This window comes from Mandrillus leucophaeus, unplaced genomic scaffold, assembly GCF_000951045.1.
Source record: "Mandrillus leucophaeus isolate KB7577 unplaced genomic scaffold, Mleu.le_1.0 Scaffold94, whole genome shotgun sequence".
Classification (NCBI taxonomy): Eukaryota; Metazoa; Chordata; class Mammalia; order Primates; family Cercopithecidae; genus Mandrillus; species Mandrillus leucophaeus.
Window position 1 is genome coordinate 1,265,222 of NW_012110252.1, and position 12,488 is coordinate 1,277,709.

General features: G+C 40.6%; 1 protein-coding gene across 3 annotated transcripts in view; it reads left to right on the plus strand.

The window, feature by feature from the left end:
- ZRANB3 (zinc finger, RAN-binding domain containing 3) overlaps window positions 1–12,488 on the plus strand; it is a 338,584-nt gene that overhangs the window by 312,934 nt on the left and 13,162 nt on the right. For all 3 annotated transcript variants that reach the window (XM_011970281.1, XM_011970284.1, XM_011970283.1), the window contains exons 16-17: window positions 3,684–3,785; window positions 5,238–5,380. In XM_011970281.1, coding sequence (XP_011825671.1) covers window positions 3,684–3,785; window positions 5,238–5,380 — 245 coding nt within the window. The remainder of the gene's footprint in view (window positions 1–3,683; window positions 3,786–5,237; window positions 5,381–12,488) is intronic.

Consider the following 12,488-nt stretch of genomic DNA (forward strand, 5'->3'; position numbering starts at 1 on the left):
AGTCTGCCACCTCAGCCTCCTAAAGGTGCTAGGATTACAGGCGTGAGCCACCATGCTTGGCCAACGATTATTTTTAAGTGAGGAAATGCATATTTTAAGATAAATAAACCCATTATATATTTATATAAATAACTTTTTTTATTTAAAATAATTATATTTTCCAAGTCAAAAACATATTTAGTGAGAAGATTGTCATTGTTTTACATGTTTAGCAATTTTCTCTAAAGTCTTGATGGAAAACAGTGGGATTCCGGTATCTGTCTCTGTGTTCAGTTTGTTGAGACAGCGTTTCATGTAGCCACTGGAAAAAGTCACCATACGTTTGTGAAAGAATGAGAGTGGAAAAGGCAAACAGTATCTTGCTATTGGTATGAAAACACGACTTTCTGAAAGTGAGAATCTATGGCCTGGATAGATTATTAATACTTTTATTTGGTCTAAAATTTTAAATTTCTTTTTTTTTTTTTTTGAGACGGAGTCTAGCTCTGTCACCCAGGCTGGAGTGCAGTGGCACAATCTCGGTTCACTGTAACCTCCGCCTCCCAGGTTCAAGCGATTCTCCTGCCTCAGCCTCCCGAGTAGCTGGGATTGCAGTGCCCACCACCACACCCAGCTAATTTTTCTATTTTTAGTAGAGACAGGGTTCCACTGTGTTGTCCAGGCTGGTCTTGAACTCCCGACCTCGTGATCTGCCTGCCTCGGCCTCCCAAAGTGCTGGGATTACAAATGTGAGCCACTGCGCCCGGCCTAAAGTTTTAAATTTCTAATCTTTATAAGTATAATAAGATAGTATTTGAAACTTTTAAAACTCATGGTCCATTATATCGATGTTTAAAAGATAATATGTTGGAGATGACCAAACTTTCCGTTACAGGTTTTCTACTAAACCAAATATAGATATAGATAGTGTACCATGTAATAATCTTCTCTTAGGAGGAGATGGCTAGGATCATGAATACCAGCATCCCCAAGCAGCCTCTAGCATAGGACAATAACTGAGAGAGAGACACCAAGAACCAAGCCAGGCAGTAATCAATTCTCCTCTTACAGGTGTGGAGCCTGATCTACCATGTGGAGCCTCTGACATGGTGAACCAGGCTACAGGGAGCACCAGTGACTCCTTTATTCATCTTGAGGCAGGTTTAAGTGCCTGAGCCACCCTCGTCCCCCATGTTGGGAGAGCTTTAGGCCATGCTTCTTTCTCAGACCATCACAGGAGAGGGACAGAGAAATGGTCCCAAGAGGGGCTTGAAGGTAGACAAAACCAAAGGACAGACACCAGGCAGAGCATACCACAGAAATCCAGAAGCCCTTAAATTCTTTAATCTTTTTTAACTCTATACAGTGAAAGCTCTGCCGCTTGGATTACCTGATCAGTGTTGTATCCCTGTTGGGGTGCAGACAGAGAACTGCAGGCTCCTGATAGAGGGTATAATGCACCTGCTGCCAAACCAAACCACAGCGACCACCTCGCTGACCCGTATTCAGGCTCTGCCGCCAGCCTAGTAGCCTGCTTCTTCTTGACATTTCTGTTAATGGTATCAAATATAGTTTTATGACTGTTCTAAATACTTACATGTCTCTTTACCATAAAATGTTATCACCCAAATAATTTTCCAAACACAAGACACTGAGCAGATGAATTGTTGACATATCTTTTCACAACCAGAGTAGAGCTGAAATGAAAGCTTTCCTTTTCACCTTAAAAGAGCTGAAGTAAGGCTGGGCACAGTGGCTCATGCGTGTAATCCCAACTCTTTGGGAGGCCGAGGCAGGCGGATCACCTGAGGTGAGGAATTTGCGACCAGCCTGACCAATATGGTGAAACCCCGACTCTACTAAAAATACAAAAATCAGCCGGGCGTGATGGCAGGCACCCGTAATCCCAGCTACTTGGGAGGCTGAGGCAGGAGAATCACTTGAACCCGGGAGGTACAGGTTGCAGTGAGCCAAGATTGTGCCACTGCACTCCAGCCTGGGCAACAGAGTGAGACTCTGTCTAAAAAAATAAAAATAAAATAAAATAATTCCTAGTTCACTGCCTAAAAGGATACCCCTTTAAAGGAAGAGTAGTAACAGACATTTAGCATCCTGTGTCGTATTAGAACTGTTCATTTCAGCCAGAATCCCATGTCTATATCAGGGTTTAGAATTACATACCAATTTTTTTTTTTTTCCTGAGATGGAGTCTCTCTCTGCTGCCCAGGCTGGAGTGCAGTGGCGGGATCTCGACTCACTGCAACCTCTGCCTCCGGGGTTCAAGCAGTTCTCCTGCCTCAGCCTCCAGAGTAGCTGGGATTACAGGCACGTGCCACCACGCCCAGCTAATTTTTGTGTTTTTTGTAGAGACAGGGTTTCACCATGTTGGTCAGGCTCATTTTGTGCTCCTGACCTCGTGATCCTCCCGCCTTGGCCTCCCAAAGTGCTGGGATTACAGGCGTGAGCCACTGCACCTGGCCTCAAAATTTTAAATCAGTGCGTACTTTTTGTATGTTTTTCTCTAAAGTAATTGTGGGAGCTGTAACTTTTTTTTTTTAACTGAGAGAATATGAGTTCAACTATTGATAAAGTAGATTTTCGTATGAGAGATTCTTCCATTTATAAAGGAAATACTTCTACTGCACCGCTGTATGTGGTTACTTTGTACCCTTAAGATTTCAGAGGCTGGGCATGGTGGCTCATTCCTGTAATCCTAGCACTTTGGAAGGCTGAGGTGGAAGAATCACTTGAGCCCAGGAGTTCAAGGTGTTAGGATCACATGAGCCCAGCAGCCTGGGCAACATGGTGAAACCCTGTCTCTACAAAAAGTAGAAAAAAATTAGTCAGGTGTGGTGGAATTTGTGCCTGTAATTCCAGCTACTTGGGAAGCTGAGGTGGGAGGATCACATGGGCCCAGGAGGTTGAGGCTGCAGTGAGCCGAGATCACGCTGTTGCACTCCAGCCTGGGTGACAGAGTGATACCTTGTCTCAAAAAAAAAAAAGGGAAAAAAAAGATTTCAGGATGTTGTGCACCGATGGTTGGGACCTAAATGCAGTTCCACTTACTCTCCAGGTGGTACTATTGGCAGACAGTCCTCATTGACTGATACTGTGACATTGCTTTGGGGGAGCAAATTTTTAAGTAACTTCTCTAGAATTGATCTTTCTGCCTTCTCTTTACTTCCTTGTTCCTGTAACAATGGACAGACTTATCATTTGGTGAAGGTTATTCAGACTATTCCTTGATACCCTTCTTTGACGTGATACTTATGTTGTCAGTGAGTATAAAGAAGTTTATTTGCAAATTTGGGAATGGTTGTGCTACTGTTAACTTCAAGGATATAATATTCTTCTATGTTACTTTGCAGTGTATAATTTTATTGTTTTGATACATATTTCCAAGATTAGTCAATAGAAAAGAGTATGACACAGCAGTAAACAAAGCATTCCAGGCTGAAGGCAATAACCTTGGGGTAGGCATGGGCAGTGGAAGCACCCAGTGTGGTAGAGAGCCTGCCTCCCCTTCTTGGCTCACAGTTTCTCCAGAGGAGCCATTTTGGTGGACCCTTGTCTAGAATGTGTCACCTCAGTTTTTCTTTTAGGAGACTAGGCATATTGCGTCAAAATATAATTATTTTCATTTAAAATAGTTTCTAGTGCCTATACAAAAATGGATTGTTAGTGTCTTCCTAATCTATCATCAGGGTGGAAAACAGATGAGCTGTAATTTCATTCCTTTGGATATAAAATTAGACCTTTGGGAAGATTTACCAGCAAGCTTTCAGCTGAAACAAAATCGCTCACTGGTAAGAATAGTTTTAAATAAAATGGCTTTATTTACTTTAAATAAACTTGTTTTAATAATTTTAATGATCATTTTGAGTTTAAGTTTAAAAAAGCACTTTGTGTCATGTTATAGAGTCAAATCACTGGTTGCATTTTCTTCAGTCTAGGTGGTGCCTATTAATTACCCGGTGCTAAGAATATACGTGAAATCTGTTTCCTTGGCAAATGATCACACCTACAGTTACTGTTTCTGTGGATAGAATTATCCTCACATTATTTAATTTCTCATTCACAGGATTAGCAACTGTGATATTTGTATCTGCTAGAATCACATTTTTTCTACTAAGGTTAAGTTCTAACAATGACAAATTCCAAGAGCAGAGATAATACCTTATTGGGTGATTCTTGATTCATTAGCAGAAGCACCAGCATGCAGCTCCAGGCCAAGTTCCTGCCAGGGAGGTCTTAACACTCATCTGTGGCTGATTTTCCTTCACTGCCAAGAAGGGTCATCATGCGCAGGGGCTAACCCAGCATGCTGTGTACCATTTTTACAAGAAAATGGTGATTATTTTTTTTACCATTTGAGTGGAAATGAAGCATTGCCCATAGGTCAGCTATACCTGTTTTAAATGAAAAGGGAACAGTAAGCTATTTATTTGGAATAATCTAATCCTGATTCTCAGAGTCCCAAAAAATAGCCAGTTATATATACTTGAGTGGTAACCCTACTAAAAATGTCCCAGATTTGTTGGTTTTTTTTTCCTGTGAAAACTTAGGCATCATTTACAAAGCGATTCTCAGATGTTGCACTATCATTCTGTCACCTAGTTTTGCCTTGACCCCAGCTGGGATATGTACTTCCAGACCTTTTTTGGTCTCAATGAGCATATTATCACTGTTGATCTATGTGTGTTAAGGGCATACACTGCATGTCCTGAAACATGCCTTTAGAGAAGCTTTGGATTGAAAAAGATCTCTTGGCTGGGTGTGATGGCTCACTCCTGTAATGCCAACACTTAAGGAGGGTGAGGTAGGAGGATCACTTGGGCCCAGGAGCTTAAGAGCAGCCTGGGCAACATAGTGAGACCCTGTCTCTACAGAAAATAGAAAAACTAGCCAGGTGTGGTGGCATGTGCCTGTAGTCCCAGCTACTTAGGAAACTAAGGCAGCAGGAGGACTGCTGGAGGTCAAGGCTGCAGTGAGCCATGATCTTGCCACTGCACTCCAGCCTGGGCAACAGAGCAAGACCCTATCAAAAAGGAAAAAAAGTATCTCTTGAGAATGCTGTAGGTAGTTCACAATAAAGATATGAAAATTACGTCAAATTGAAGAAAGCATTAGGTTGTGGAACTCAAAAGCCTATTTGGGGAACATAACAAAAGAGCAGTTTTCTGATGTTATAAATAGGCTCACTTTCAAAGGAAGATGACTGTGAGCTGTTAACTCTTTATTATCTCATTTTCTGCCAGATTTTGAGATTTGTTCGAGAATGGAGTAGTCTAACTGCCATGAAGCAAAGAATAATCAGGAAAAGTGGACAGCTATTCTGTAGCCCAATTCTTGCTTTGGAAGAGATCACAAAGCAACAAACCAAACAAAATTGCACCAAAAGGTATGAATGGTCTTTTTTTTTAAATTTTGTATTATATTACTTTTCATGGTTCTTTCTACAGGAGGGTCTGAGGCATTTTTGGAACTATTAATGAAATCCTGATGAGTTATGAGAAAATTATGCATAAAATCACAGCCATATTATTTCATAACAACATAATTATGTTTAGTGAATTTGATAAAATCTGCTAAAAGAGATCAGGTTGTCCAGATCTTACTCTCCATGAGTCCCATTCATCAACAAAAAGACCAGAGTCACAGGATGGTGCAACCTATGACCTGCCAAGCCTGGGACACTTATTAGCAACAGGAATACATTTTACTCTTAGAACATCAGAGCATGCCTCTGGACCCCATCTGCTTGGCCCCGCTGTGGGGGAGTATGATGCTGTGCAGCACAGGAGCTGGTTCTGTTTGAATGCATCACCACCCAAGTAATGGAAGATAACTATAATCAGGTCCATGATTAGAAATGAAATAAAAGGAAAGGTTGACTGTCAGATATGTGTGACTGTTTTGCCCTTATCATTACAGGTTCCTTTCTAATCTCTCTGTACATTTGATTTCCTTCCTTGCCATCACAATCATCTTTATCCACTCAAGTCTCTCCGTGTGTGATCTCAAATCCCCGTTCTTTGTAAACTCTTTTCTTAGCATGAAGCAAGGATTATCAGGAAAAGTGGTCTGCTGTTTTGTAGCCCAGTCCTTGCTTTTGAAAGAGATTGCAGGCTGGGCGCCGTGGCTCATGGCTGTAATCCCAACACTTTGAGAGGCCAAGGTGGGTAGATTGCATGAGCCCAGGAGTTCAGTGATCAGCCTAGGAAACATAGGGAGACCCTGCCTCTATAAAAAAATAAAAATTAGCCAGGTGGCACACTCCTGTAGTTCTGGCTACTCAGGAGGCTGAGGTGGGAGGATCACTTGAGCCTGGGAGGTTGAGGCTGCAGTGAACTGAGATTGTACCACTGCACTCCAGCCTGGGCAACAGAGTGAGACCCTGTCTCAAACAAAACAAAACAAAACAAAGAAATTGCAAAGCAACAAAGCAAACGGCAGCATTGGCAGAGAAAGCCCTTTAACTCTTGCTGCACCGGTAATCTCTCTTCATCCTTGTATTTCATCAGTTTGTCAGAGAGGCTTCCTTTCTCTAGCTTTTTCCATGCACACAGGTGAAAAAAAATCCAGGGGTTGGGGGGGAGCAAGGGACCGAGAACGTGGTTGATTAAATAAATTATGATAGTTCCATAACATGGTTGATTAAATAAATTATGATAGTTCCATATAGTGAAAATCTTTTCCACTGTTTCAAAGTATGGCATATAGCACATTTATTTGTTTGTAAGAACAAGGAATAATACTTATGATAAATTGTTAAAGGTAGATATAAATTATAAAAAAAAAAAGGGGATGGAGACACAAACTTTACTATTTGCACAACTTGCTATTACTGACATAGAAATTGTCTAGAAGGATACCTTAGAAATTCTTATCATGGGTTTCTCTTGGACAGTGGTTTTCAATTGGGAGCAATTTGGTCCCCTAGGGTGGTAGTGTCTGGAGACATTTTAAATTGTCTCAAGTAAGGGATGTGACTAGGGAGTATCTAGTGGGTAGAGACCCAGGATGCTGCTGAGAATCCTACAGTGAACAGGATTGCACCTCCCAAAACAGAATTATCCATTTCAAAATGTCTATATTACCACTGTTGAGAAATCTTGCTCTAGGGCATAAAACTTGAGGATTTGTGGAGGTAGTAGGGACTTTATACTTTTTGCCAAGATTACAAACTCATTTGACTAAAAACAAAACAAGAATCACAAATGAATGAATGAGGTCAGTTATAAAACTAGAAAAGGATGAGATATGGGCTGAGACTATGTCAAACAGGCAGATTTGGAACCCATTTAGTCATTCAAATTCAGATTTAAAAATAAAATATTGGGCTGGGCATGGTGGCTCATGCCTATAATTCCAGCACTTTGGGAGGCCAAGGAGGACAGATTTCTTGAGCCCAGAGTTCAAGACCAGCCTGGGCAACATGGCAAAACCCCATCTCTACGAAAAACAGATAAATTAGCCAGGCATGGTGGTGCATGCCTGTAGTCCTAGCTACTTTGGAGACTGAGGCAGGAGGATCACCTGATCCCCTGGAGGTCGAGGCTGCAGTGACCCATGATTGCGCCACTGCACTTCAGCCTGGGAGACAGAATGAGACCCTGTCTCAGAAATAAAATAAAATAAAATAAAACAAAAATTAAATTAAAATTAAATTAAATTAATAAAATTTAAAAATACTGGCTAGCCATGGTGGCTCACACCTGTAATCCTAGCACTTTGGAAAGCCAAGGTGGAAAGATCACTTGAGGCCAAGAGCTTGAGACCAGACTGGTTAACATAGCGAGACTCTATCTCCACAAAAACCCAAAAAATAGCCAGGTATGGTGGTTCACGCCTGCAGTCCCAGCCATTCGGGAGGCTGAGACAGGAGGATCACCTGAGCCCAGGAGGTCAAGGCTGCGATGAGCTGTGATCATGCCACTGCACTCCAGCCTGGGTGATAGAGCAAGACCCTGTCTCAAAATGAATAAATAAATTTAAAATGCTGTATGAGTATAGTAAATTGATACTGTATGAGTACAGTAAAGCCCTTTGACTAATTGAATTTATCTATAAGTTGCCAGTTTTGGACTCTTGGCCTGAACTCTTCTGTAACGGTTGATTTTTTTTCCCATGGGCATGTGTCATTTTCTATAAAAATACATTTAAAATATATGTGTTACATATTTATATATATATACACACACACACATGCTTACACATAAGTGCACACATACACACACACATATATCAAAAAGCACAATGCCTATTTTATTTTTCTCAATACTTCCAGTCCTCTCAATCTTTCTCATTTTTGTAACCAGTCTTTGTTGACCTTCTCTTTCTCACATGATCATAATTCTCTTCATAACTGAATTTCTAGCTATTTCTAGATATGCCCTATTATTTCTTCTCCATTGGACATGGATGACCACTTAAAGTACCAACTGAGAAAGGTGACTGATCAGATTTAAAAGCAAAAGTCAATTCATAAAACCAAAGTCAGACACACAATGTTATTTATAAAATTATATATAGATAATATATTAAGGATATAACTTGTGTTAACAAGCAGCAGATTAATCAGATTTGTATTTTTTAGAATACAGCAGTATTCTAAATGTAAAAATACATTTTATTTTTTAGCTCTAGCAGCAGTTGGGAGATTAGATCAAAAAGGGCAAGACTCAAAGTGGGGAGATAAGTTACATTTTTCTATCGCTGCCATAACAAATTACCACAAATTTAGCAGCTTAAAACAACACACATTTATTATCTCACCCTTCTATAAGTAAGAAGTCCAAGTTGGCTGTTACTAGTTTTCTAGTAATGCTCTGGATTTTACAAGGCAGAAATCAAAGTGTTGGCTGGCTGGGCTGTAGTTGATAAGCTTGGAAAAGAATTCACCTCCAAGCTCACTAAGATTGTTGGCAGAACTCAGTTCCTTGCAGTTGTAGATCTGAGGTTCCTGTTTATTCCTGGCTGTCAGCTGGACTGTCAGCTACTAGAGGCCTCTCTGTGGTCCTAGCACGTGGACCTCTACATATTTCTCCTTGGAATCTCTCTGCCTTCCTCTTCTGCTTTTAAGGGCTCAAGTGATTACATTGGGCCCACTCAGTAATCTCCCTATCTTAAAGTGAGCTGATTAGTAACCTAATTATATCTGTAAAGTCCTTTTATAGCATTATCTAAATTAATGATTGATTAAATAACCTGGGGACAGGAATCCCAGAGGGTATCTTAAAATTCTGCCTACTACACAAGTTAAAAGACTATTCTAGTATACCTGGAGAAAAATGATGAGGATCTATATTAAGTGATTACAATGGGAATCAGGAAAGAGAATGAAGAGAGCTATTAAGGAGGTATGTCTAGAGACTTGGTGACTGATTATAGAGAGGCAGAGAGAGAGAGGCCCCCAGGGAAACCAACTTAGCAACATCATAAAATGAAACCTCTGTACCTGCAGCGGGGAGATACTATCAGGAAGCATTCTGATTCTTGCTGCAGAACCCAAAGTAAGTCTCAGTAATTTGGAATAACCATGTATCTCTGAAAGCAAATGTGAAATATGCTGTTGAATAGCAGCATTGAGTGGCAGTCTGTATGAGCACCAGTTAGACACTGTCCTATCAATTTATTTTCTAGAGAAACTGAATCAGAGAGTCTCCAGACCTAGAAACATCAGGCTCGGTAAAGAGTGAGGTATTAGATTGAAAACTGAAACTCCCCAGACCCTCTTTTTGGCGCAGCTTTCAGATTGACAGCAGCGACATTTTACTTCCTAAACAGGAGGTTAGAGGATTTCTTTCTTAAAAGTATTGAATGGTTCTGAAAAAAGACCTATAGTTAACTGACTTTGGGCATTCCCCCAAATGCAATGGCTAGGTCTCCAACCAGATTATCCGCCAGTGATGTCCACCAGTTTGCGGGCCCCATCCAAGCTCAGAGCTTGCAGTCAGCTTTTAAATATCTGACTTTTACATGTGAATGGAAGCCAAGATTACCAGCCATTGTTATGGTTACCAGTACCATTTATCAGAGGCAGGCCTAATTCACTTGGAGCCCTGTCATGTTTAGGATGCCAATTGTTTAATCACTAGTTATAGCTGAGCTCCAAAGCAGGTCAGAAATCCAGAGCCCAGGATTGTGTTCATTGATGTGGGCCACTTTGTGACGTACACTCTTCTTGCAAAAATTGCTATCTTCCACTCCTGTCCCTATCCAGGAATTTGTTTAGTAGACAACATCCTTCCTTCTCTATTTACTAAAATTGGGATTTACCATAATCCTTTTGGGAGTTGGTGAACTTCCTCGCAAACCTCAGCAGAAAATTAAGTATTGGCAACTTGCAACTACATTTGAAAAGTTGTCAGCTCCCTTTTTTGGAATTGGTTCATCTGTTTCTTGTGGTTTCCAAAAATTTATTCTTAAACCTCTTGTAGGAAAGCAAAAGGTTATTTTTAGTTTCTAAATCTCTGACTAGATTTCTCAGCATCTTTTAAAGTTACTGAATTAGGTTTTTAAGCTTTTAAACATTGAATAATAATACCTCAGGCAAGGCTTAATATCCCATTGCCCCTAAAGCTAGGAAGCTTTTGAGTTCATTTAGAATTCACAGAAATACTTTCCCGAGTGCATTTTCCAAGGGAATAAAATGGTTGAAGAAATTGTTGGAGGTGGGGCCAGAGAAGGAGGAAGTTTGGGAACTAAAAGGGCAAGTAAAAGAACTCTACAACAATTTACTGTGCTTTAACTACTACTACTACTGCCCAGACTGGAGCACGATGGCTTAATTTCCTTTTTGCTCTAAGAAAGACATGCAAGTAGAGTGCAAACATGTGAAAAGATATTCCCCTTTACTCTTAATAGGAATGCAAATTTTAAAATCTACAATGAGATACCTATCACTATTAGCAGAGACTTTAAAAATGACATTGTGCTAGTGAAAGAGAAGAAACAGATACTCTTATTTGTTGCTGGTGGACACGTACACTGGTATAACCTTAGAGGAAAGACATTTGTCAAAATCTACCCACATTTAAAACACCTAAGACCTTTGACCAAGGAATTCTATTTCCAGGGATTTATTCTACAGATACATAATGTGTAGAAAATATCATATATAACGATATCTATTACAGCATTGTTTGTGATAGCAAAGACTGGAAACAACCTAAATGTCCATTTATCAGAGACTGATCAAATATATGGTTTATCCATATAATGGAATAACATGGAGCCATTAAAAAGAATAGGGAAACTATGAATCCTAATAAGGAAAGATCTCTGAGAAGCATGTTTTGGTAAAAAGAGCAAGGTGAAGATCAGTATATATGCTATGCTATTATTTATTTCTAAAAATAAAAGGTATAATGAAGAATGAGTGCTAGTGGGTATGGGTATCTTTTTGTTTCGTTTTTTGTTTTTGTTTGAGACAGGGTCTCAATCTGTTGCGCAGGCTGGAGTGCACTGGCATGATCTCAGCTCACTGCAACCTCTGCCTCCGGGGTTCAAGTGATTCTCCTGCCCCTGCCTCCCGAGTAGCTGGGACTGCAGGTGCACACCACCATGCCCGGCTAACTTTTGTATTTTTAGTTGAGACAAGGTTTCACCATGTTGGCCATTCTGGTCTCGAACTCCTGACCTCAAATGATCCACCCGCCTTGGCCTCTCAAAGTGCCAGGATTACACACGTGAGCCACTGCACCCAGCCTCAGGTTTCTTTTTGGAGTGATGAAAATATTCTGGAATTAGTGGTGATGGTTGTACAACCTTGTGAATATACTAAAATGCACTTAATTGTAAACTTTTAATTGGTGAATTTTATGCCATGTAAATGATGTATCAATGGAAATGCAAAAATAAGTAAATAAAAGGTATACACCTATACTCAGAAAAGAAATAAACTATTTATTTATTTATTTATTTATTTATTTATTTATTTATTTTGAGACAGAGTCTCTGTCACCCAGGCTGGCGTGCAGTGGCGCAGTCTCAGCTCACTGCAGCCTCCATCTTCCTGGGTCAAGTGGTTCTCCTGCCTCAGCCTCCCGTGTAGCTGGGATTACAGGCATACACCACTATGCCCAGCTAATTTTTGTACTTTTAGTAGAGACAGGGTTTCACCATGTGAATGTGTGAAAAGATATTCCCCATTACTCTTAATAGGAATGCAAATTTTAAAATCTATGATGAGATACTTATCACTATTAGCAGAGACTAATATGTTGGCCAGGCTGGTCTCAAACTCCTGACCTCAGGAGACCCACCCACCTTGGCCTCCCAGAGTGCTGGGATTACAGGTGTGAGCCACCATGCCAGGCCAAAAATAAACTATTTCTAAAATGAGCCAGACACAGTGGCTCACACCTGTAATACCAGCACTTTGCGAGGCTGAGACAGGCTGAGACAGGCCTCGCATGGTGGTGCATGCCCGTAATCCCAGCTCTGGGAGGCTGAGGCATGAGAATAGCTTGAACCCAGAAGGCAGAGGTTGCAATGAGCCAAGA